Source organism: Chinchilla lanigera, unplaced genomic scaffold (assembly GCF_000276665.1).
Source record: "Chinchilla lanigera isolate Chin_1 unplaced genomic scaffold, ChiLan1.0 scaffold00005, whole genome shotgun sequence".
In the NCBI taxonomy this organism is placed as follows: domain Eukaryota; kingdom Metazoa; phylum Chordata; class Mammalia; order Rodentia; family Chinchillidae; genus Chinchilla; species Chinchilla lanigera.
Window position 1 is genome coordinate 39,151,323 of NW_004955406.1, and position 23,041 is coordinate 39,174,363.

The 23,041-nt window shown below is 51.5% G+C and overlaps 1 protein-coding gene across 7 annotated transcripts in view; it reads left to right on the top strand.

Moving 5' to 3' along the window:
• Adora1 (adenosine A1 receptor) overlaps positions 1-23,041 on the top strand; it is a 34,767-nt gene that overhangs the window by 2,512 nt on the left and 9,214 nt on the right. For 6 of the 7 annotated variants that reach the window (XM_013522560.1, XM_013522562.1, XM_013522558.1 and 3 more), the window contains one exon: positions 320-717. In XM_013522560.1, coding sequence (XP_013378014.1) covers positions 377-717 — 341 coding nt within the window. In that variant the 5' untranslated portion in view covers positions 320-376. Of the gene's footprint in view, positions 1-5; positions 718-23,041 lie in introns of those variants that run through there. The other variant, XM_013522572.1, reaches the window with a different exon arrangement.

Genomic DNA, 23,041 nt, shown 5'->3' on the forward strand with positions numbered 1-23,041 from the left:
TGAGCTCCCTGCATCCTGTTCTGTGGACACAGGGTGGGCAGAGCCGGGTGCGCGGGACCCCTGTGGGGTGTTCCTATGCTGGGAGCTGCCTCACCCCTGATACAAAGCCACTGGTGGAGTGAGTGCTGCTATTTTAAGTTGCTGAAAGGAACCTCTGGAGCTGCTAAGGGGAGGGGACAGTTAGGCAGGGGAAGGACCCAGGTGCCCTGGCCAATCTGGCAGGCACTGGATGTGCCAAGTGGGGCACATCTCCCCAGGGCTGCCTGGACTTCCCTCCTTCTCCAGGCAGGCCTCCCTACCCCAGGCTTCCTGACCACAGGTGCCCTCCTCGTGCCCCGTGGTGCCTGTCTGCTGATGTGCCCAGCCTGTGCTCGCCATGTCGCACTCCATCTCGGCCTTCCAGGCCGCCTATATTGGCATCGAGGTGCTCATCGCCCTGGTCTCAGTGCCTGGGAACGTGCTGGTGATTTGGGCTGTGAAGGTGAACCAGGCGCTACGGGACGCCACCTTCTGCTTCATCGTGTCGCTGGCAGTGGCTGACGTGGCGGTGGGGGCCCTGGTCATTCCACTGGCCATCCTCATCAACATTGGGCCACAGACCCACTTCTACACCTGCCTCATGGTGGCCTGCCCTGTCTTGATCCTCACCCAGAGCTCCATCCTGGCCCTGCTGGCCATTGCCGTGGACCGCTACCTCCGTGTCAAGATCCCTCTCCGGTGAGTTCACAGAAGCAGGTGGCTTGAGGGCCATCTAGAGGGCTTAAAAAATTGAGCAGCAGACCCAAGTGAGCCAGGTGTTCTCTGAGCCCTTGTGCCCCAGCTCACTCTGCCTTCCTGTGCTCTGTGCTGTGGTGCCAGGCTAAGCTGAAGCTCGAGAAGCAGAGGGGGCTGGGTGGCAGCAGGGACGTGAACCTGGCAGTGTTCAGGACTCCAGCATCAAATATGCTGCAGCCATGAACCCTGGCCTGCCTGCTGGGGCTGCAGGGAGAGGGGAGGACTTGGAGCAGCCACTGGGATAGGGTGGCAGTGACCACTGGCTGGGAATGAGTTGAGCTCCACCATTCCTTGGGGAAGGGAGAGGAGGGAGAGCAGAGAGCGAGGGTCTGGTGAAGGTGTACTAAAGGGGACATCCCAGAGCCAGGGGTGCTGCTTATTCAACCAGACCCAGGCCAGCCTCCTGAAGACACTCTTTGGCCTCCTGTTGTCCAGGTGCCTCTGTACTAGCTGGCTCCACCCCCCTAGGCTGTCCTGCATGCTAGGCAGTTTGATTACCCCTGCCCAGCTCTCACTTGCAGGATCTCTGTTGCAGGTGGGAGGAGGGAAATGCTGGCGCTGGCTCCTTGCTGTCCCCATCCTGTCGCAAGGCCTGCGTCTCTACTAGTCATAGCAGAGGGCTTATGCTGCTTCCAGGCAGCACTGGGGCGGGCGGCCTTATAGCTGGGTATCTGTCTATGCTGGGACTCCCTGCCAGGCCATAATCTCATCACCAAGCAGTGCCACCAAGTGCCAGCAAGTGCCTGGGCACACTTCCAGGAACTGGCCCTGCTGGGACACTCTTGTGAGTGTGCTCGCCTTTTCTTTACATTCTTGTCACCAATAAATTCTTTTCTGGTGGGGAGCTCTGGCCATCTCGGGCACTGCCAGCCTGGTGTAGCTTCCTAGATTCCGTATCTGGGCCATGGGGCTCTGGTCTGCATTGGCAGAACTCACGGTTCTCCTGTGGTCACATTTGTGTATGTTGAACTTTCCCAATGTTCTTACCATGCTGATTTTCCTGCTGTTCCCATGATCCTGTAAAAGAGGCAAAGCAGAAGCTGGTAAAGGGGAAGCAGTCTTGGAGGTGCTCCTGCAGCCGGTGGGGAAGAGGCATAATTCAGCCATTCACCTTCCTTTCCCATCCCCTGTGCCCAGCACCTCTGTGCCAGGCTTTCTGCCCTGTCTGTCTCTCTGACAGCCACAAAGTTTGCCAGGAAAGGTGGGGTGTAGACTACTGCTTGGGGGAGAAGGGAACACAACCCAGAAGTCCTGTCAGCTCAGCCACCAAGGGACCCTCATGCTGCCATGAGGCCCGGGTTGTTACTAGGCTGCGTGGATCCGATGAAGCCAGTCTCAACCCATTAGATGGGCTGGGCCTTGGAGCCCGAGCATTATAGCCAAGTGTGGCCCCATTAGGAAAGGCAAGCGGATGTGCAGAAATAAGAAGGCTGCTGAAGAAACTCTGCTCAGTGAGTGCCAAGGCTAGCTGAGGTCCTGGCATGATGTGATAAAGGTCACAGACTGCAGAATGTGCCCTACTTGCCCCGTGGGGGGAGCAGGTGGAGTCTGTGTCTATGGGACCTGCAGGTGGTTGTTTTGGAGCTGGGGCTCTTGGGGAGCTGTCTTCTGAGAGCGGAGGCAGGGGCTTGGGTAAAGTCAAATGCAGGCCTGGGGTTGACTTCTTGCTGTGGATTTCTAGCCCTGTGACCTTGGCAAGGTTACCTATTTAACCTCTTTAAACTTTAATTTCCTCATCTATAAAAGGGGACATTAATAATAGTGCCAACTGCCTGGGGTTATTGGAAGAATATAATGAACTAATATATATCAAGCACTTAGCATTGGGCTTCATATATTATATGCAAGCCATAAGTGCTGGGTTTATATTGGTTGTTTCATTATCATTATTAATACATGGCTTACAGCAGGACTGGATAGGCAAGCTCTGTCTTCTGCCTTTCCACTCCTGCAAATAGTCATGCTCTTAAATGGCAACACACACACACGCATGCACACACACATGCAGACACAACACATTTCCAAGGAACTTTAAAGTACTGTTATGTCGGTACCTATGTCTCCTCCCCTGATGGTTTGTTGGTGCCTCAAGGGCAGTGACCCGGGCAGCAACCATATCTTGTCTGCTTCCATGAGTTGTCCACAATGTCCCTGGCAGACACTTAGTAAACTGTGGTTGAACTGGCTGAGATTCCAAGGCATGTGTAAGTGCACCTTAAGTAACCCTGTCAGGTGTCTAATCTCTAACCTTCTTGCTGTCCACCATCCAACTTCAGGGCCCTGACCACTGCTATCCCCCCGGCTCTGTGCGGCTCCTTCAGCATCACTTGCCAGCAGAGCCCAGAAGTGCCCTGCCCACTGGGGAAGAGCCTTCCTCCTGAGCCAGGAGGAGCCTAACTCCTCAAGCAGCGCTCCTGGAGAGGTTTGGGCTCTCCTAGGTCCTTGTCTGTCCCTGTCCCTATGCCCTGTAGGAGGAACAGTGTACCTGTCCTACTGTCCTCTGCTCAGCTAGCATCAGCAGCTACCAAGTCTGTGAGACCTTTCTCTTCCTGCCCTGACATGCCAGTCAGGACAGACAGGGCCATTTGTCACGTGACACAGGGGTGACACTAACTAAGTGTTGGTGAGGCATGTCTCGGCCTCTGGACACAGGAGTCAGCCAGGCCTTCACTGAGTGAGCCATGGGTTGGTCAGTCAACCATAGATTTTATTTCTTTCCACCTGGCAAAAACCCAAGAGCAAAAAGAAATTCACATCATGTAGTGTGATCCAGTTACAAATTTTAAAAAAGAGTTCAGGTTGTTGATTCATGTGATCATTTGCATGTTGTTTGCATGCCATTTGCGTGGCACCTCCTCATGTTTGGTCATTGATACCTATGCCCCTTACTCTTAGTTCTAGGAAATCTTCATCTTTCATCCCCTTCCCTTCTCAACCAGAGCTTTCTTGGTGGCATCCTGTGGCATTCTGGTGGCTCCTCCAGGGGTTTCCCTGATCAAAGCCTTTTCTGCAGAGAGGAGAAGCAAGGGCTGCCCATGGCCAGATGGGTTGGTGTGAAGTGAAGGGGTGTTGGGTCTTTGGAAGCCAGTCAGGTCCACGTTTGAGCCTTGCTCTGTTACGATGTCGCTGTGCAACCTTGGACAAGTCTGCCAACCTCTTTGAGCCTTTTCCCTCCTGCCGTGTGTTAACCGGAGGGGTTGGATTCAAGGTTACTGAGGTTCCTTTTGGCACTCACTTTCTGTGGTTCTGCCTTATCCTGATTCTTGCCAGGGCTGTCTTGGCGTCTCGGGAAGATTTGTGTTGTGTTTTTTGGCTCCTAGTGATTATGTGCGAGGCACCATGCTGTTGTTCACATACTTTATCTCATGTAATGTTCATAGCCACTCAGTGGTAGAGGTTATCGGGATGCCCATTCTGTAGATGATTCTTTAGATAAACTGAGACCTGAGGCTGGGAAAGTTCAGTTATTTGCCCAGACAAAAAGCATGTCAGGAACAGAGGCAGGTTTGAATCCAGGCCTGTCTACCACATACCTCTTATCTGGAAACCCAAGCATGTCTTGCATCAGCCCAAGCAGCTGTAAGATTTATGTAGAAGTTTCCCCAAAGCTGTTAGTGGGGTGATTTTTCTCGTCTGACTTTTGCCAATGGCCTCCGTGCACTGCTCAGGCACACATGGCACCTCCCCCATCCCCACCTTCACTCCAGTGGGCAGCTGGTGGAAGCCTGCCCCACTGGGCTGCCAACCCAGAGGAGCCCTGCAGGGAGTTGGGGAGGCCCGCATGCTGGGCCCAGCTTGGGCAGGGATGGAAATCTGGTAGATTGGGACATATTTGCTTTCAGGCACCAAGTTAGTCCTCCTGATCCTGGCACCCTGGGCTTTTCTCAACGACTAGAGTGTCTCATGTACCGGCGTAACTCAGCAGGTGTTGGAGGTCTCCGGCTCCCAGAACAGCTGAGTCTGTCTGAGTCCAGGAGAGGGAAGTGTCTTCCATCCTGTGTCCAAGGATGCATTAGTCATAGGGCTCAAAGCGGCAGGAGGAGGCTTGGAGCCCAGCCCCTCACACTTTTGGGCTGAGGTCCAGGGAGGCTATGAGCTTGCTCAAGGTCACTTGGCTGGGAGCTCTTTCCTCCTCCCAACCCAGACTCTTGCTCCTCTGCCTCTGATGTGAAAGGCTGAAGTAGAAATGGAAACCAGAATAGTGGGAATGAGCAGAAAAGAAAACTGTAGCTTCAACCTGTCAGTCAACAGTGCTAGGCACAGAGTTGCTTTGTGATGGAAAAAGCTGTTTCTTTGTTTGCAGTGGGACGGCCTCCAGGAGGGTTATGCCAAGGAGTTCTGGGCTGTCACTGCGGAGGCCTTGGGTTGGTTTTAGGGGTGAAAGCTGACCCTCCGGAGTTGGGATGGGTGCCAGGAGGCTCTGAGTGCCCAAGGGGCAAACTAACTACTCACGTGTTGATTGCTTGGAAGTGGGGGAATGGCCTAGTGTCTTCTGGAGGACCTCTTCTTCCCAGGGGGCCTGGGGTGGAGCCAGCTGTAGGGGCGGCACCCTGACATTTCATTTTTGTTTTGGAGCATAAAAACAGTTCGTTTTGTGAGAAATGTAGGAAAGAAAAAAGATGGTAAAATCATCTGTATTTGTACCACCTACAGAGAACTAGTGTTAACATTTTGGTGTTCCAGAAAAATTTTCCAGACACACACACACACACATATGGTGATATTATTTTTACATATTGAGAGAATCTATCTATATATGGCTTTATATCCCATTTTATTCACTTAGCATTCTAGTGTAAACATTTCCCCATATCAACTAAAATTATTATTATTATTATTATTATTATTACTTTTTTTTGAGACAGGGTCTCATTTGAGCTCAGGCTGGCCTTGAACTCCTAGCAATCCTTCTGCCTCAGCCTCCCAAGTGCTGGGATTACAGGCATGCACCACCATGCCCAGCTCAACTAAAATTATTTTTAAGAACTTCTATGATGATCTACTATTGGACTGGATTATTACTCATCTTGTAGGTCTCAGCTACAACAGCTATTCCTTAGGGAATCCTTTCTTCATCTTTTCCCTCAACTAGGTTCATTTTCTCTGTTAGGTGCTCAGACTGGATTTACTCTTCCTGCCTTATTACTTGTGGACCAGGGAGTTTTCTATTTAATGTCTAGGCTTGGGAAGCCCCAAAGAGCCAGGAGCAGGTCCCCATTCATGTGCACCTGTCCCCCATGCCTTGCACCGAGAAGGCATACGATAAGCATTTTTGGAATAAATGAGTATTTGGATATCGTATTTTATTTATTCACTCTTAAATTGGTAACCATGCAGATTGTGACTGATTTCTTATTTTTACAGACACACTTTAACAATTCACATTGCTTCTCGGGTCAGAGCCAAGTATAGACTCATGGGTTGGGCCTCCTCTCTCTACGTAACAGCTCTAACAGCATAACCTCTGTCTGAAAGGATTTTCTCTCAAAGCTGTGTTTCCTAACTCGTTTTACTCAATCCTTCCTCATCCCTTGCCCATTTCACACAAACTGCAAATCCCCAAAATGGCAATTGGCATTCCGCACCCATTTACCCTTCTGGGGTGAGGAGGGCGGGGCTGTAGCACTTAGGGTGCAGCCCTGTTGCCTACTCTCTATTCCCTAGGGCATGTGCATCCCTTTCTTTGCTTTGTGTTGAGGGGAGCAGTCTCTAGCAGAGGGTTTGGAGTGTGGTACTTCCCATAGGGCAGGTAGGCACAGAGCAGAGAAGGAGAAGGCTGACACATACAGCTCCTCGAGGTACTGTGAATCACCGTTTAACCTCAGCCTCTAAACTCAAGCCCAGCAGAGGCTGCCAGTTGCTACAGAACAAAGAAAAGACCAGCAGGGACAATGGGGGGGGGAGGGGAAGTGCCAAGGGGGGCCTTGGCATTCATGTGCCTTTGGAAATACTGGCTTGAAGGTGGATGAGAAGTTAGAGGCAGCCAGCAGGGGCCTTCCCTGAAGCCAAAAGAGAGGTCACCTATCTTGTTCCTTGTTCTGGCAGTTTGTCCTTAGCAGCATTGCACAGAAGTTGGGGTTGGGCACCAGTGACACCCATTTATCTATTTCATAAGCGTGCACTGAAGTATGCCCCAGGCACTTTGCTGGGCCTGGAGATACAGAAATGGGCAGCTTGGCCGAGTCTCCACCTCTGTCTGGGAGTTCTTAGCCACCATTGAGATTATTGACTTCCACAGACCAAGGTAGCTGTAGAGAAATTTCCCACTGCCCATGACGGAAGCAGGCATGGCAGAAGACTGGTGCCTGGTGGGCTGCAGTGCTTGGCCTGGGAAGATGGACCTTATCCCTGCTCACTCTCTGCAGCTGGAGTCATGTGGAAGAAGCTCTTTGGAACTGTCTTCCTGCCACCTTCTTCCAGATCTTCTCTGCCTTTTGAGGAAGAAGGGCAACTGGTCACCCTGGCTGGTCCCCACAAAGGACGCTAATGTAGATAGATCTGTTCGTTCATTCAACAAAAACCCATCAAATGCCTCATATGTACCAGGCACTGTTGTGGATACTTGAGATACGTTCATTAAGAAAACAGATTCCCATGGAGCCTGCCTTCTAATGGACTGGCGGACAGGCACCAATTAACAAATACAAAGCTTAAATTATGTAAAGTGTTAGAAGGTAAAATGTGCAATTGAAACAAGCAAAAAGAGCAGAGTAAGTGGGATGGGAAATGCCTGTTAGGGCTGGGGAGAAAGTATTGCAACCTAAAATAGGATAGTCAGGGAGACTTCCTAGAGAAGGAGCACTTGAGCCAAATCTTAGAGGTGAGAGAATACGGCATGCAGATATCAGGAGAATGCACCATGGCAGGAAAGATAACTCAAGCAAAGGTCCTTGGGTAGGAATGTACTTGAAGTGTTGGGGGCCATCAAGGAGACCTGTGCAGCTAGGATGGAGTGATAAAGGGGGAAAGTGGTGGAGATAACGAGCTACTGGCCCATATATAGCTGAGAGGTCTCTAGAAGGACGGGTCTTTTTACTTTGAGAGAAAGGGGGAGCCATTGGCTGAGTTAGGAAAGAGAATGGACATGAACTGACCTAGGTTTTAAAGGATAACTGTGGTACTGTGCTGAGAACATGCTCTAGGGGTAGTGGAGCAAACAGAAGACTAGTTAGGAGCTTTTACAGCAATTTAGGTAAGAGAAGATGGAGGTGGTAACAAGTGGTTTATTCTGGATGTGTACTTAAAATGTTACCATTTTATTTCTTTTTGTTGAAGTAAATTGAGCCTACTGTAAAGTATATAGATTATATGTATATAGCTCAATACATTTTGACATGTAGCCAATGTCCATGCAGATCAATATTTAAACCATTTCTAGAACCCCAACAGGGCCCGTCAATGTTCTCCAGAAGGTAACCACTATTCTGACCTTCATGTACATAGACTGATTTTGTCTGTTATGAACTTTTAGAAACGGAATTGAGCAGCATGTACCCTTTTATGTCTGGCTTTTGACTCCCAGAATTATGGTTGAGATCCATCCCTGTTTCTGTGAGAAGCAGTAGTACCCCAACTCCTGTTAGAATTCCATTTATGAACATGCTGTGATTTGTCTAAATTCTGGCTATATTTTGAAGAAAGAGCCAAAGAGGTTGCTAATGGAGTGGATATACGAATTTACTTATGGGCTAAATTGGGAAATAAGAGTCAGCATGCCCATACTTTTAGTCCTGAGCAACTGGGAGGATGGAGTTGGCCTCATCCAAGATGGGAAAGGCTGAAGATGGTGCAGGATTCGGAAGCAGAAAGAGTTCAGATGTACACATGTTTGATGTGTAGAGTCTAAAACATCTGTCACTGCAGTGTTCAACAGGCATTTGGATATATGAGAATGGAGTCGAGGACAGAGGCTTGACCTGGGGATATAAATGTAAGAGCCACTGGTATGTAGATAGAGTAGAAATCCATGAAGCTGGGTGTTATGGTTTAGATAATAAAGCCTCCCAAGAGTCTCACGTGTTCAGAGGTGAGGCTTTTGGAAGGGGACTGGATCATGGGGGCACCATATAGATAAGTGGATTAACCCATTGATGAGTTCATAGGTAAATGTCCTGTTAGGAGGTGGGGCCTGCTTGGAGAAGGTGGGTCACTGAGGTTGAGTCTTGGATCTCTATCTCTGTCTCTCTGTCTCTGTCTGTGTCTCTATCTCTGTGTCTGTCTCTCTATCACTCTTCTCTCCTCTCTCTTTCTCTGCCTCTTCCTCTTTCTCAGCTTCCTAGATGCCATGGGTAGAGCACTTTCTCTCTGTAATGTTCTTCCTTCATGCTATTTCTGCCTTGGCGCCAACAACCATGGACTGAACTGTCTGAAACCATGAACTAAATAAACATCTTTTGGTTTGAATTGAAGGTGTTGGGTATTTTGTCCCAGTGATAGGAAGGCTGACTAATACACTGAATCAGATCCCCAAGAGAGAAAATACAGGTGAAGAAAAGAACAAAGGATGAGGCCTTGAGAAAATAGGGAGAAAGGGATGCACTCGCAAAAGAGACTGAGAGACCCCAAATGTAGGAAGAAAAGCCAGAACTCAAAGTATGTCACCCTGGAAGCCAAGTATAGAGAATATTTCAAAAAGGGGCAAGAAATTAGCTGTTTCAAATGCTGCCAATGGGTGATGAGAGGAGGACTTAGAATTACCATTGGCTGTAGCTAAGCCATGAGTGATCTTGACAAGGACAATGTCAACTGAGTGATGAGGGCAGAAAACCTGATTGGGGAAGGCTCAGGAGGGAAGAGGAACGGAATTGAAGGCGGCTGGTATTAAGGGTAGAGATTACTCTTTCGAGGGATTTCTTGCAGAAAGCAAAGTAATGGGGCAATAGCAGCCAGGAGAAGTGGGAAGAAGGCATTTTGCTTTGTGTTATTTTTGAAGATAGGAGGGAGGCTAGTGTGTGTGTGTGTGTGTGTGTGTGTGTGTGTGTGTGTGTGTGAGCTGACTGAAGTGATCCAGTAGAGAGTGAAACAGGAAGGATGGAACAAGGGAGAGAATTTCAGGTGCAATGCCCTTGTACAGGCAAGCAGGGTTGAATCTAGGGCATCAGTGGAAAAACAGACATTGCACAGAATTCTGGCGGCCTCCTGTGCCGATGCTGGTAGGTAAAATGCTCTTCTGATTGTTTCCATTCTCTCAGTGAAGTGGGAAGAAGGGTCATCTGCTGAGAGTGAGGATACAGTGGGTGGTGTTGGAGAGTAGCGAGTGTGAAATAATTCTCCAGGAAGTGCGAGAATGACTGGACCTGGGAAGCCTAGTGCAGTGGGGGCGGTGTGAAGGGTCCACCCGAAACTCCTGGTGACAGGTTTGCAAGGAGACAGTCTCGTGCTTGTGTACTTACCAACAGCCATGTTCAACCATGCAAGCACAGGCAGGGAGGATGAGAGACTTGTTTTCTTCATGAGTTCAGAAGCACCAGAGTTGTGAGAGGTATCTGAGCATGATCAGAAGATAGCCCTGGTCCCTACCTTCATGGCACTCACAGACTGGGTGGGAGAAAGCCAACAGATATGTGAAGAGGCAGGTGGCTACAGTGACAGTTTGAGGAGAATTTGAGGATGGAAGCAACTCTGGTATTCTCTGTGGTAGGCTCTGGTTGGCATCTCCAAAGTCCTGGTCAATGTCCAGAGAGACCCACAAGGGCCTGGGGTTTAGGTAGGGCCTGGTAGGCCTTGTGGTTCATTGTCAATAGTTTGGATTCTATTCTAAGTACACTGTGAGCCTCTGAGTGATTTAAGCAAGGAATGACATAATTCAAATTACATTTTAAAAAGGACAAGAATCGTTAACAAAATATTAGCAAACCTAATCCAGTGAAATAGAAAGGATAATATATCACCACCAAAATGGTTTATTCCATATATGCAAGGGTAGTTTAACATTTGAAAAAAATCAATCAGTGTAATTCAATGTATTAACATAAGAAGGTCAGGCTGCCTGCTGCGGGGAGGGGAGAGGGAGCCAGAGAGGGCACAAGGCTGGCAAGGCAGGCAGGCTGGGGGCTGGCAGTGAAGGAGTGAGGAGGCCTGGAGATGGAGAGTTGGAAAGACTTCTTCGGGCAGCCTACAGTGAGTATCAACTGGGAGTGCACTGGATGTGCAGAGTGGGAGAAGAATTCAAAGATGACTCTCTTGGTTACCTTTCTCTTGTTGCTGAGACAAAATACCTGACACCCAAAATTAAGGAAGGAAAGGTTTATTTAGCTCACAGTTTGTGGAAGTTTCAGTCCTTACTAAGCTGGCTCCAAGGCAGAGTGGCATATGGCAGAGAGCAACAATTCATAGCTGCAGAAAACAGCAAAAGCAGCAAGAGCAAAAGGGGGAAGCAGCCTCTTTCCCTCCCTTACATTGTATGCAAACTACCCGCGCCAGGGCAGGTGTGACAATCACACCCGCAATCCCAGCACTGGACTATGGATCAGTCAAAAATCTAGAAGCCCACCCCATGACTGCATGAGGATTTGAGGGGACATGCAGACACAAACCATAATGATGACTCTTTGCTTTATGGCTAAGTCCCTGGGTGGATGGCGGTGCCATTTCTGGAGATGGGGAAGGAAGAAGAAATTGAGAGGAGGTGTGGATTTATCAAGCTTCCTGGGCACCTGTGGCTGCTCCAGGTCCTGCTCGGACCTCACTTCTCAGGAGGCTCTGGCTTCTGCAGGCTGGGACAGCAGCAGCAAGGACAGGTGGTGCCCCCCACCAGCTTCCAGGAGACAGCTGAGTTGGGGGTTCTGTCCTCTGGCAGGCTCCATTCAGAAGGGGACAAGTGGCTTCTGGGTAGTAGGGCCCTGTGCTCTACCTCAAGCTGTGCTCACCCTCAGCAACCCTAGGGAGGATCCTGGCTGGGAAAGAGGGCCTCCAGGCAGGAACCTTTGCTTCCTCTGGCGGTCTACTTCGTGGGCTGGGTTCGTGCTGTGCACAGTGGGTGTGCCCCCCACAACAATCAGGGTCCCCTCACCTCTGTGGCAGAACACTAAATGGTCCCATTTCAGCGAATACAGCACAGAGGATAGTCAGTCTATAAGCAAGCAGTTCAAGTGCCAGCTCTGGCCCAGCCTGAATGCAGAGCCCACAGGCTAGGGGACCTTAAGGCTGGCCTGGGGACACTGTCTCCCCACCCCCTTGCCTGCTCATAGTAGCCCTTCTACGCAGAAACATGCTCCTTTGCCTCATGGGGCGGAAATGCTTTGCAGGGCAGTTGGCAGCATTGGTGTGAGTGCCACCTGCTCACAGAGGCCACTGCTTTCCAATTCTCAGTTCCCCACCCCTGGGAGGCAGCAGGGATGGGGCACAGGATGCTGCCTATGAGCCCTTTTTCTGTGCCCACTGAACCAAGGGTTCTGGTGCACACCCACCTGGTTCCTGCCTGCAGGCAAGAACTGAAATTCACCAGCAGTTCTCCTGGGGACAGGAGCCGGGCAGGCGTATTGGAAAGCTCCTCTACCCATATGTTTTTAATGATCTGCCTTTCAGAGAGGCATCTCCCTCCCCCTGCTTTCCAGAGATCCATTAGTGACAGGGGTGAGGGCAGTCTCTCCAGGCAGACCTATGTAAAACTCCTATTTCAGTTCCCTTAGAGCTGTGTCGTCTTGAATGAGTTACTTAACCTTTCTGTGCTTCTGTTTTGTCTTCTGTAAAACAGGCTTCTTAATACTTCCTGCCTAGGGCTGCCATGAGGCTTAGAGATAATGTATGTTAAGGGGCTGGCTCATAGTAGCGCTCAGTAAATGGCGTGGGGGTGTTATTACTATCATTATATAATGCAATGCTTGTTTATCAGTCACCTCTGGATGTTAGGGGACCGTTGTGTTCTCCTGGCCTCAGGTTTGGGTCAGAATGAGTCGCACGCCTTGGAGGGAAGGCATGCGCCTGTGCTTTTGCCCTGCTCCTCGTGGTGCCCAGCACCTCGCACGCACCTGGCTGGCCCTGAGTGGGTGGCCCGCTGCACGTCTGTGAGTGCAGGAAGGAGCAAGCTCACCTGCAGGACGGAGAGCTCAGTGGAGAGGAGCCAAGGAGGGAAGGAGGAAGTGGGGTATCCCATGTTCAGCTGCCCAGGCAAGCAGGTGGTGGAGGATGAAGGGTTAAGGAGAACGTTTCTGGGAGCCTCTCAGTATTCGGGGCCAGGGAGTGAAGGGACTCCCCCAGGGCGTGGTAAGTTAGAGGCTGGGGTCCCACCCCCTGGCTCCTGGTGCAGCCCCTCGCCCCGCTCCTTGTGCTGCCTGTCCCTGCTTCCGCTGTCCCCACCCCAGGGCCCTGTCCCGGGCTCCTCTGGTGCAGAGCTGGCCTCCGAGGGGCTGAGGCAAGGGCTGCTCTGGGGTTCTTAGCTCTGTCCGTCGTATCTGGACTGGACGCTGTTTGTCTGGGGACGTGCGGTGCACTGCAGACACCCTGAGGCGATCCTGTCCTCTGTCACACACCAGGACACCACCCCCACCCATCCGGGCTGTGATGAGCTCGCTGATGACAGCCATTCAGACCACATGGTGGCTGTGGTGGCCCTGCAGGCTGGTGGCAGCCTGGGAGAGAGGTGTGTGAAGCCACGGAGCCCCGCTGTCACAGCTGCCTCTCATTTCAAGGATGTGTGTGTGTGTGTGTGTGTGTGTGTGTGTGGTCAGCTATTGCTGTTTATTTTGTAAGTCAAAAAAGTAACATTCTAGCCAAGCTCAGTATATACTGGGAGGCTGAGGCAGGAAGATTGTAAATTCCAGCCTGGGCAACTTAGTGACTTAGCAAGACCCTATCTTAAAAATAAAAAAGGGCTGAGGATGCAGCTCTGTGTGAAGGTCCTGAGTTTAATCCCTAGTACCAAATAATAATAATAATAACAATAATGCTAGGCTTCCAGACCTGTTCAACCTGGCCTGCTTATTCCTGCGCCTGTCCACACTTCAGTCCCCCATCCAGGATCTGACAGGTGTCCCAGCCACGCTGATCTGCTTGTGCCCACAACATGGAGACACAGTTTACAGGTTCAGTTCACGAGCGTTTTCTGACAACACAGTTCGTCCTCAAGGGCACAGACTCATAGCCTCGTGGGGAGACTGACAAGTGCCAGCTGATACACTGGCAAGAGGCCTGAGCAGGCCTGGCCAGGTCGGGCACAGGAGCACAAGGTCACCGTTCAGATGCTCAGCCCATCCCTACCTGCACCCCAGGCTCACTGTCCCCTGACCAGTCACTTCCCAATCTACCTGGGCCTCAGAGCCAAGGAGGAAAATGATCAAAGAAAGGGATCTGGCACCAAGACCACACACACACACACACACACACACACACACACTCACACACACACACACACTCTCACACACACACATACACGCACATACCATGCACACATACACACATGCGCGCACACACACCCCATGCACACGCACACACACACACACATACACCAGTGTGCCTGTGTGAACTCTCTGCCCCCAAGTTGAGAAGTGGTGGTGACAGTGGCTTCGTGCCCTCCTGTCTTTGATGTTCAGAGAATCATGGAGTGGTCCAGAATGATTCTTGAACAGTAGGATTTGCTAAGCCCTGGGCTGAACGTCTTGACTGGATCATCTGCATTATATCTTTGCACGGTTTTAGGAAGAGGCTCTAGTAGTATTTTATACTGATGTGTAATATATCCCCATTCCCACTTGTGAGGAGCAAAGAGATGATCAAACAACTTGCTAACAGTCTCCCAGGTGCGAGGTAGAATCAGAATTGTTGAATAAATAACTGAATAGATGAATGAAAACACCTGAATCTGAGGCTCGACTCCCCTCCCCAACACTTACTGCTGGGTGATGGTGGGCAAAGCCTTCCCTCTCTGGGTCTCAGTGTCTACTTTATAAAGTGGGTATCCCCTTCCAGTGCCTACCATAGAGAGTTCTATGCAGCAGCTGGTACTGTGTGTGCTTGCGGGACTCTGATTGCCCTGGGCCTGATCCTGGCCTGCAGCTCAGGGTGGGCCTCAGGGGCTGGCACTGAGGGGCAGAAGGAGCTTTTGTTGGCTGTGGGATCAGGGAAATGTGAATGAAGAGACCCGGAAGAGAGAAGGAGATGACTGCTGTGGGGAAGGGAGGAGGGTCGGAAAGCGGGTGGCACCAGGCACTTGGCCAGGAGCCTCCTCCCTGTCTGGTGCCGTGCCACACTGTCTATCTCCTGCTGGAGCCATGGACAACTCTGAGGCTTGGGAGAGGAGCCTGCTCTCTGTCCTGACCCATGGCAGTGAGGCCTGCAGAGGGGAGGCCTTGGGCCACCACCAACTCCATGCATGTACAAGGAAGACTGGCGGTGGACAGGGAGCCCCCTGTGGTCACCTGTGCAGGCTGTCACTCTGCTTTAATCTGTTTGGGACCCAGGCAGCTCCAGGGCCTCTGCACAGGGGTGGAGTATGAGACCTTGTCCCTCCCTTAGCGGAAGTCCAAGTCCATACAGGCAGCAAGGGGATCTTTTCTGGACCCCAATCTTCCTGTCACAATGTGGCAGGGGTCTGACAGCCACAGTTAAGACTAAGAAGCGAAGTTGAAGGGAAACACTCATGAAGATGAGTGACAGGGGACGGTTCCCAAGCTGGGGAGAGTTCGGGCAGATTCCTGGATTCTGAGAGCCTTGGAAGCACAGGCTTGTGTTTCTGGGGAGTTGAGGGTGAGATCCCAGGTTGAGTCTTCCCTGAGTTCAGTCTCCTACCTGAATACTTTGGGGCAACCATTTAGTCTCCTCAGGTTTGATTTCCTCATGGGTGAAGTAGGGGTAATAATGCAGCGTCCTCGGTGAAGGTGTTGAGTGCTGAGTGAGATAATCCTGAAAGCGGCTCAGCATAGCACTTTGTACATAATACGTGTTGGGTAAATGTTAGGTATTGTTATAGAGCTCAGTATCTTACATTCCTAGGGTAGAACTTTGAACACTAAATAAATATTTAGGGAGTAAATGAGGCTTGGAGCCTCCCTTCAATCTACTCAGCACAGAGCGAGACTTGGACCTGGGAACCAGGAGGCCTGGACTCTGGGCCCAGGTTGTCACTGTGCCCATTTGGCTGCGTCCTCACCAGCAAGTGGGCACAGTGACTTCTGGCTGCTGCCTGTAAGGGTGCCACTAATTTGACCGCTTTCTGCAAGCCTCAGTCTCCATGTCTGTCAAATGGAAGTGATAATATCTATTTCATGGGATTGTGGAGAGAAATATACATGAAAATGTACATGTGACAAAACCTCTCCCCTCAGCAACACAGGCTCATTCAACCCTCTTCCTGCTGTTTGGCGGGAGGGAGGAGGATGACTAGATGGTGGTGTGCGTGTGTGTGTCTGTCTCTGCAGTGGCTGCTGTGGACGGTGGTTGGAGGAGTTCCTTCTCACAGCCTGGAGTTGGCAGGCTGGCCTTGGGGAAGTGGCTACGGCAGGGCTGGGAAGCTCTGTGCACAGCTGAGGGTGTGCAGTGCCGTTGCTCTGGGTAGGGTGCCTGCGGCACCTGCTCTGAAATGTCAGATGGGTACCTCCTCCCGGCAGTCCAGGAACCCAGAGGGGAAGCTTAGCACCAGAGGTCTAAGCTGTCAGTCAGCTTTCCATTGCCATGACAAAATACATGAGAACATCAATTTAAAGGGGGTGAAGTTTTATTTTGGCTCCTGGTTTCTAAGGTTTCAGTCCATAGTGGTTTGGCTCTATCACTGAGGGCCTGAGGAGAGGCTGAGCATCATGGCAGGTAGTTTAAAGTACAGCCATGGCAACCAGGAGGCAGTGGGGGGTTGTAGGGGGAAGGGGCCAGGGTCCCAATACATCTTTCTAGGACACTCAGTGACCTACTTCCTCCAAGCAGGTCCCACTTTCTAACATTTCTGCCACCTCCCACACCACCATCAGCTGGGCAACGAGCTTTTAGCACATGGCATTTTGGGGACAAGATCCAAGGCATAACAGGCCCCCAGGAAGGAAGACTTGCAGCCTGTTGGGGAAGGAGTGCTTGCTTACATGTTGAGCATCTCCTCGAGGTCAGGTAGAGGATTAGGTGACTTAGTTGGTGGCATATTTAATTTTATTTAGCCCTGAAAGACTGGAACCAGCATCCCTTTGTAAATAAAGCAATAGACAACCAGGATGTAAGGTAACTTGAAAATTGTTACCTAGTTAGTGATGAGCAAAACTGGCATTTGAATATCTGTCTGTTAGATGACAAAGCAAGTGCTCGTTCTGATTGTTCTCAGAGATTTCGGGCGGTGGGGAACAACAGCCCCTGTCCTTAAGGAGCTTCTGGGCCAAGAGGGAGATAGAATAGACGGAATAGATCTTGCAGAGGAGATAAGAAATCCGTGCAGGTAAGCTAAGAAGGCTAAGATTTCTGAGCTGGAGACTTCCAGTGGGCCCAGGCCTGCTCTGGCCTGCTGTCTGGTTTCCTTTAGACCTTGCCTGCTTTTTCTCCAGCTCCGAAGCCTGGCTGTGCTCATTTGTGGCACAGCTGCCTCAGTCACAAGTGCAGGAAAGCTAAATCAGGAGGTGTTGCTAGCATCACACAGCAGAAGTATTTCTCCGAGGTCCACGGGGCTGAGGGTGGTGGAGATGGGCTGGAGGGGTAGCCGGCAGGCTCTGGCCCATCCTGGGGTGGGGCCCGTGAGGCTGCTGTGCCTACAGGAGAGAGCTTCCTGCAAAGAACCTGGGCTGGGACAGACGAGGAGATGGAGCTCAGTCTCAGCTCCAGCACCAAGCAGCCACGTCACAGCCTTGGACCCTCGCTGCGTTTCCTTGGGCCTCAATTCTCCCCCCTGTAAAAGGGCTACGGCAGACCCAGATCTTCTCACCTTGCCAGCTCATGTGGGCACCTGGCAAGATCACAGTTTGGCAGTGCTTTGCCAGTGCTGGGGTGCTGTGCATGGCTGTGGTGCTGAGGGGCACCCTCTTGCCCTCTCCTCCCTCCCCAAATGGGGAGGTGTTTCTCCTGAGAGAGACAGGTCCCGTGGGTGGATTTATGGTGGACCCTGCAGGGCTTTACTGTGCTCCTATTTCCTGTATGATGCAAGATAATGCCTTTCTTTTCCTGGGCTTCCTCTGCCACCTTCTTCCCCAAAAGGAATGGGGAGAGGTACTTCTGTGCCACCTATGGGGTGAGGAGCACTGGGCCTTGCTGCTGTGAATATGACCGGGGTCCAGCAGCCTTGGCATTTGCCGAAACCTTGTTAGAAATGCAGACTTGCAGCCTGACCTGAGACTTGCTGACTCATAACCTGCATTTTAAAAGGACCCCAGGTGACTCATCTCCACACCACAGTTTGAGGAGCTCAGACAGTCAGGAAAACGGGGGGTGTAAGCGCAGGGGCCTGCCCTCAGATTCTTCCCAGCCTGTTGGGAACGTCAGCGCATGAAACAAAACACATGGCTTAAAATCAGCTCTAACGATCTGAAAGCTGGGATTCGTGCATTGCGTAACATATATACACATATATGTAGCTCATAAATATGTCCAATTATTATTGTCAATTCAATTAAAATAAGTGGGATTTTTTTTAAAGTGCCGGGAAACACACATGAGCTTTGGAGGTGGATGAGCTGGGCTGCAGTTCCAATTCTAGCCCCTCGGGGCACAACTTTAGGCAAGTCATCCAGGCTCATCCCTGGTGGTGGGCATCTTCCTCTCCGGACAGTTGTGCACCCAGCAGAGGAGAGGCTCCAGGCCAGTGGTAACCATGGAATTGCTGGGAAGTGGGCCAGGGAGGTAGCAGCTCCACTTCACAGGTGAGGAAACTAAGGTTCTGAGAGGGGCCGTGGTTCACTGATACTGCAGGTGTGGGTCTCACCCCACCACCAGCCCTCTTTGCTTATCGAAAGAGTGTGGCCTGTGCATTGCCTGGGCCTTGTTGCCCTGGCCAGCCAGTGTGCTCTGTTGACAAGAGTGGGCTCCAGCAGTAGAGGTCAAGGAGGACGGGTGGTCTGTCCTTTGTTGGCCTTGAAAGTTGGGGGCCTATCCCGATCATAGGTGTTTGTATCAGCTGAGGCCCTGCTCCCTTGTTCACCCCTCCTGTGCTTGCAGTGCGCGTCCTGATTCTTGCCTGGCCCAGTTCCCCAAAGCCCATTACTGCTAGCTCTCTGCAGTTTCTTTTTCCAGCTCTGAGCATGACCCTTTGAAGTTTTCGTGAATGGTGGATGGAAAAAAACGGCTTTGATTTAATAAGCTCTGTCCTCCCCCACACACATCATAATGTGAGATTCCCCCATCCAGGGTCATGGCAGATGCGAGAAAGGTATAGGGCTTTGCAGAAGTGGAAGAAGTGACTGAAAATGAATGTATTGATCAACCCTCAGTGAAGCTGCCTTGCCCGGCCTCTGCAGAGACATTGGCAGCAGCTAAGTGCTTCTCCATTCTCTCAGAGTGAACAACCTGGTGGGGGCGGAGGGAGGAAGAGGGGAGGAAGAGGAAGAAAACAGGCCTTCCCCACTTCCACCTGGGCCTGGTGGAGGAGAGAGGAGCTGCTGCTGTAGCAGGAGGAAGTGTGGTTAGACTCCCGCTGCACCGCATAGCGAAGTGGCTCGAGAGCCTGGGGCTGGGCCATCGAGGAGGGCCTGAGAGTGGGACTCCTGGGAATTCTCCAGAAGGAGAGAGGATAACCTCTCCTTGGCTGGGAGGTGGTGCACTGGGCTCCTGGACCGCCCAGAGTGATGTTGTTGAGAGGGGCAAGGAACCTTGGACTGGCTCCTTCTCACCCTCTCTCCTCTTTTATTCAAGTTTAAGTGATTATGGGTATAGTTGGCATAAAGTCTGCTGTGTTTGTAATTGTTTTTTATTCACTGTATTTGTTATTCCTTTTCTCCTTCCTTTTTTTCCCTTTCTGATTTTAAATGACCATTTTGTATGTAATTGTGTGCGGTAGTGGGAGCTGAACCCAGTTCCTTCACACTGAGCTACATCCCCAGCCCTTTTCTATTTTTTAGTTTGAGAAAGGATCTTGCTAAATTGCTCAGGGTGGGCTCAAGCTTGCAATCTTCCCCCCTCAGCCTCCCAGAGTGCTGGGAGTACAGGTGTGTGCCATCACACCTGGCTTAACTGAACATTTCATACGGCCTAACTTCCTTGCCCACATATTATCGGATGCCTGCTATGTGCTGGGTATGGTGGTAATGCTAAAAGACCACATGGAACCAGACTTTGTCCTTGTCCTTAGGTATCTGCAGCTGTATCCTTAGGGGGAAAAATAAAGACTTTTTCTGATTTTCCCACTTAAGGAGCAGGAGCAATGAAGTTGGATCCCAGCACAATCCAGGGAGATGCTATCCTCCTTCCCACTGCATGCTGCTTACCTGGGGGGGCCTGGTGTCTCCCGACTTTCCACTGCCTCACGGCCTTTCTTCACCCAGCCATCCTGGGAGCAGTAGTAGCAGTCTTGAGCAAATGCCTGCGGCCAGCGGGGCTCAGCCCCCACAGTGGCCGCTCTTCCCTTCCGTGTGCTGTGTAGGACTGCATGCTGCTAGCCAGGAAGGGGTGCTTTCTGGGTGGGGCCTGGCCTGGGACTTGGTGCCAGTGCCTGTGCCCTGGCAGAGTCAGTTCACATGTGGTAGGATGAAGGGAGAGGACATATTGGGAGGACACCACAAAGAGACAGGAGACTGACTCGCATTTGAGGTAGCGAGAAAGCGCAGACCCTGAGAGAATATGGCTGCGCTCCTTCCAGGCCCCAAGAGCCAAATCTTTCTGGGTTCTGATGCAGCAGGAGGAACTGAATTTAGACTCTTGGGAAGAAGACGGAGAAGTACACGTCATAGAGTGGGGCTCAAGGACGGTGTAGATTCTTTCTTTGGAACGATTTTCAAGGCAGAGAGCTCTCCCTGTCCTCCTCCCACATCCTGCCATCTGTTAAGTCTGTGCCAGAGCAGAGGGCTAGATGCTGTGAGCTGCAGGGAGCCCCGAGAGCCCAGGGCAGTGAGAGCAGAGAACCAGCCAAGCCGTGTGAGGGCAGTTGCCCCTTCAGAGCTGAGCGCCCCACCTTTCAGGCCAGTGAAGAATTGGGTGGGCCCCTCCTCTTGTGACTCTTGTCTCTCCAGTCCTCTCTCTGGGGTCCCAGCCCCAGCCGAACTGATCTGGAAGGCATGAGGAATTTGCACTGGCTGCTGCTGGCTAGGACAGATTACAGTCCCAAAGTGGAAATGGACCTTCAGGCAAGTGCCCAGGACCCTATGGTTCCAGGCAGGCCAACAGATGCTCAGAGGGGAGGTGGGAGAAAGGGTATGGCCCCTCTTTCAGCCTGCACACGGGCCACTGCCCGAGGGAGCGTTCCTGGTGACCTGGAGGGTTTGGCCTTTCTAGGACCCTCTTAGGATCTAGTGTTTGGGCTGAGCAATTTCCCAGACCCCTACCTTCTTCCACCCCAGGCTCAGGCATGTCAGGCCGATGAGGAGGTATGGACTGGCTCTGTAGCAAAATTGGGTTAGGTGTGAGAGCTGGCTGTAAAACAGAAAGGAAGGCCCTGGGACTGGCTTTCCAAAGGGATCCAGAAGTGACTTTTTGTTTATCTATGGTCTTGTATTCTGTTCTTTATCTCTTCAAGAGCTGTTTCCCATGGAGTCAGGGGCATCTTTCCTGGCGAGGACATGGGTATCCGCTGCTGTTATTGCTGAGCATCTAGATAAGCTGATACCACCCCCTCTCCTCTTCCCACTATGCCCAGGACAAAACCCAGGCTGGAAGGATTGTTCCTTGCTCAAAGCCACAAGCTGATAAGGGGGGAGCCACACTTTGTAGTTGGATCTTACTCCACAGTGCACTTCATTCATTCATTCATTAATCTGTTCACTCAACAAATACTCTTTTCTCTTTCCTTTGCATCTTGATCCCCATCTTCCTCTCTGTGGTACATGTGCTGGCGCGTGGAATCCATAGAGGAGGGGGTGGCTTCTGGGGAGCAAACAGGACTGCACACTGGGGAGAGGAGTGTCTCAGGATTCCTCCCTCCCTCTGCTAGTGCAGCTTAGCTCTCCATGGAGGAGGATCTGACACATTCCAGAAGAAGGGAACCATGACCTGCCAGAACTTGCAAAATATCTCCTCTAATCACTGATCCTTCAGATAAGCACCCAGATGCCCCAAAATTGGAAGGGTATCACTCCTGGCAGAGCCTGGACCAGAGGTGGAGACTCCTGACTCCCACCACCATGAGGTATTCTAAGAGGACCACCCTCCTCTGGGTCCCTGACATCAGTAATGCGGCTCCCCTCTGCTCCCTCTCACAGCCTGGGAAATCCTGGGAAATTCTGCGTCTTTCTGGCTTCCTCCTGCCCTGCTCATCCCCCCTGTACCCTGGTCCCAGCAGGGAGGAAGGAGTGTCTCCTGCCTCTCCTAAGGGACCACTGTCTGCAGAGGTCAGAGAGGCCTGTGGGAAACTGAATGATCTGGTCAGCTCGCCCCTCCCAATATCAAGCCTTTCCACTGTGCTGGAAAAGGAATTTCCCCCCTTTACCAGCATGGTCATCTCAGGGAGGCTCCATTGTACCAGCTGTTCACAGGTCACTAAGTCTCTGTGCAGGTGGGGTGGGTTTTTTCTGCCGCACTGGATGAGTCAGAAACAGTCACCCCAGGCAGGTGAGGCCATTGGCCTCCATCCTTCCACTGTCCCAGCCTCACTCTGAGAACCAGAGAGAACCAAATCTCAGAGTGGAAAGAGACTGAGTGCTGGGGCCTGGGTCCAGTGCTATAAAATTACTGTCCAGGTCAGATGCCCTGTTCCCCAAGAGTCACTCCCCGTACGGGTGGGATATGGCACTGTACCGGTGGCCTTGGGGGTGGGAGTACATGGCTGCATCTCAGAGGCACCTAGGGAATTGTTCCAAAGAGCAAAGCCTGGGTTACTGGACTGCAGGAACATTCTGATACACCCTGGGCCCTGGGCTCGGGAGAGAATGGGGTCCTTGGAAAATGTGCTTTGCTCAAACCTGAGACCCCTCTCCCTAGACTCCACCCCTGGGAGCCCCCTCTGGATCTGGACCACTGATCAAACCCAAACTCACCTTTGTAGAGATGGCAGAACACACCGCAGGAGCAGAGAGGCTTTATCACAAAGCACGCAGACCATGGCCCAACTTGGAAAGTCAGTTATTTGTGGGACCTTTGAGTCTGAGGGGTTTGCTGGCTGCTGCTGGAAACTTTGGTCTTGTCTACTGCGGCTGTGCTGCTCTCTCCTGAGAGGAGGGCAGCTCCCTGTGTGCTTGGGGCAGGGCCTGTGCTTCTTTTTTACCTACAGTGCCCAGAGCGGGGC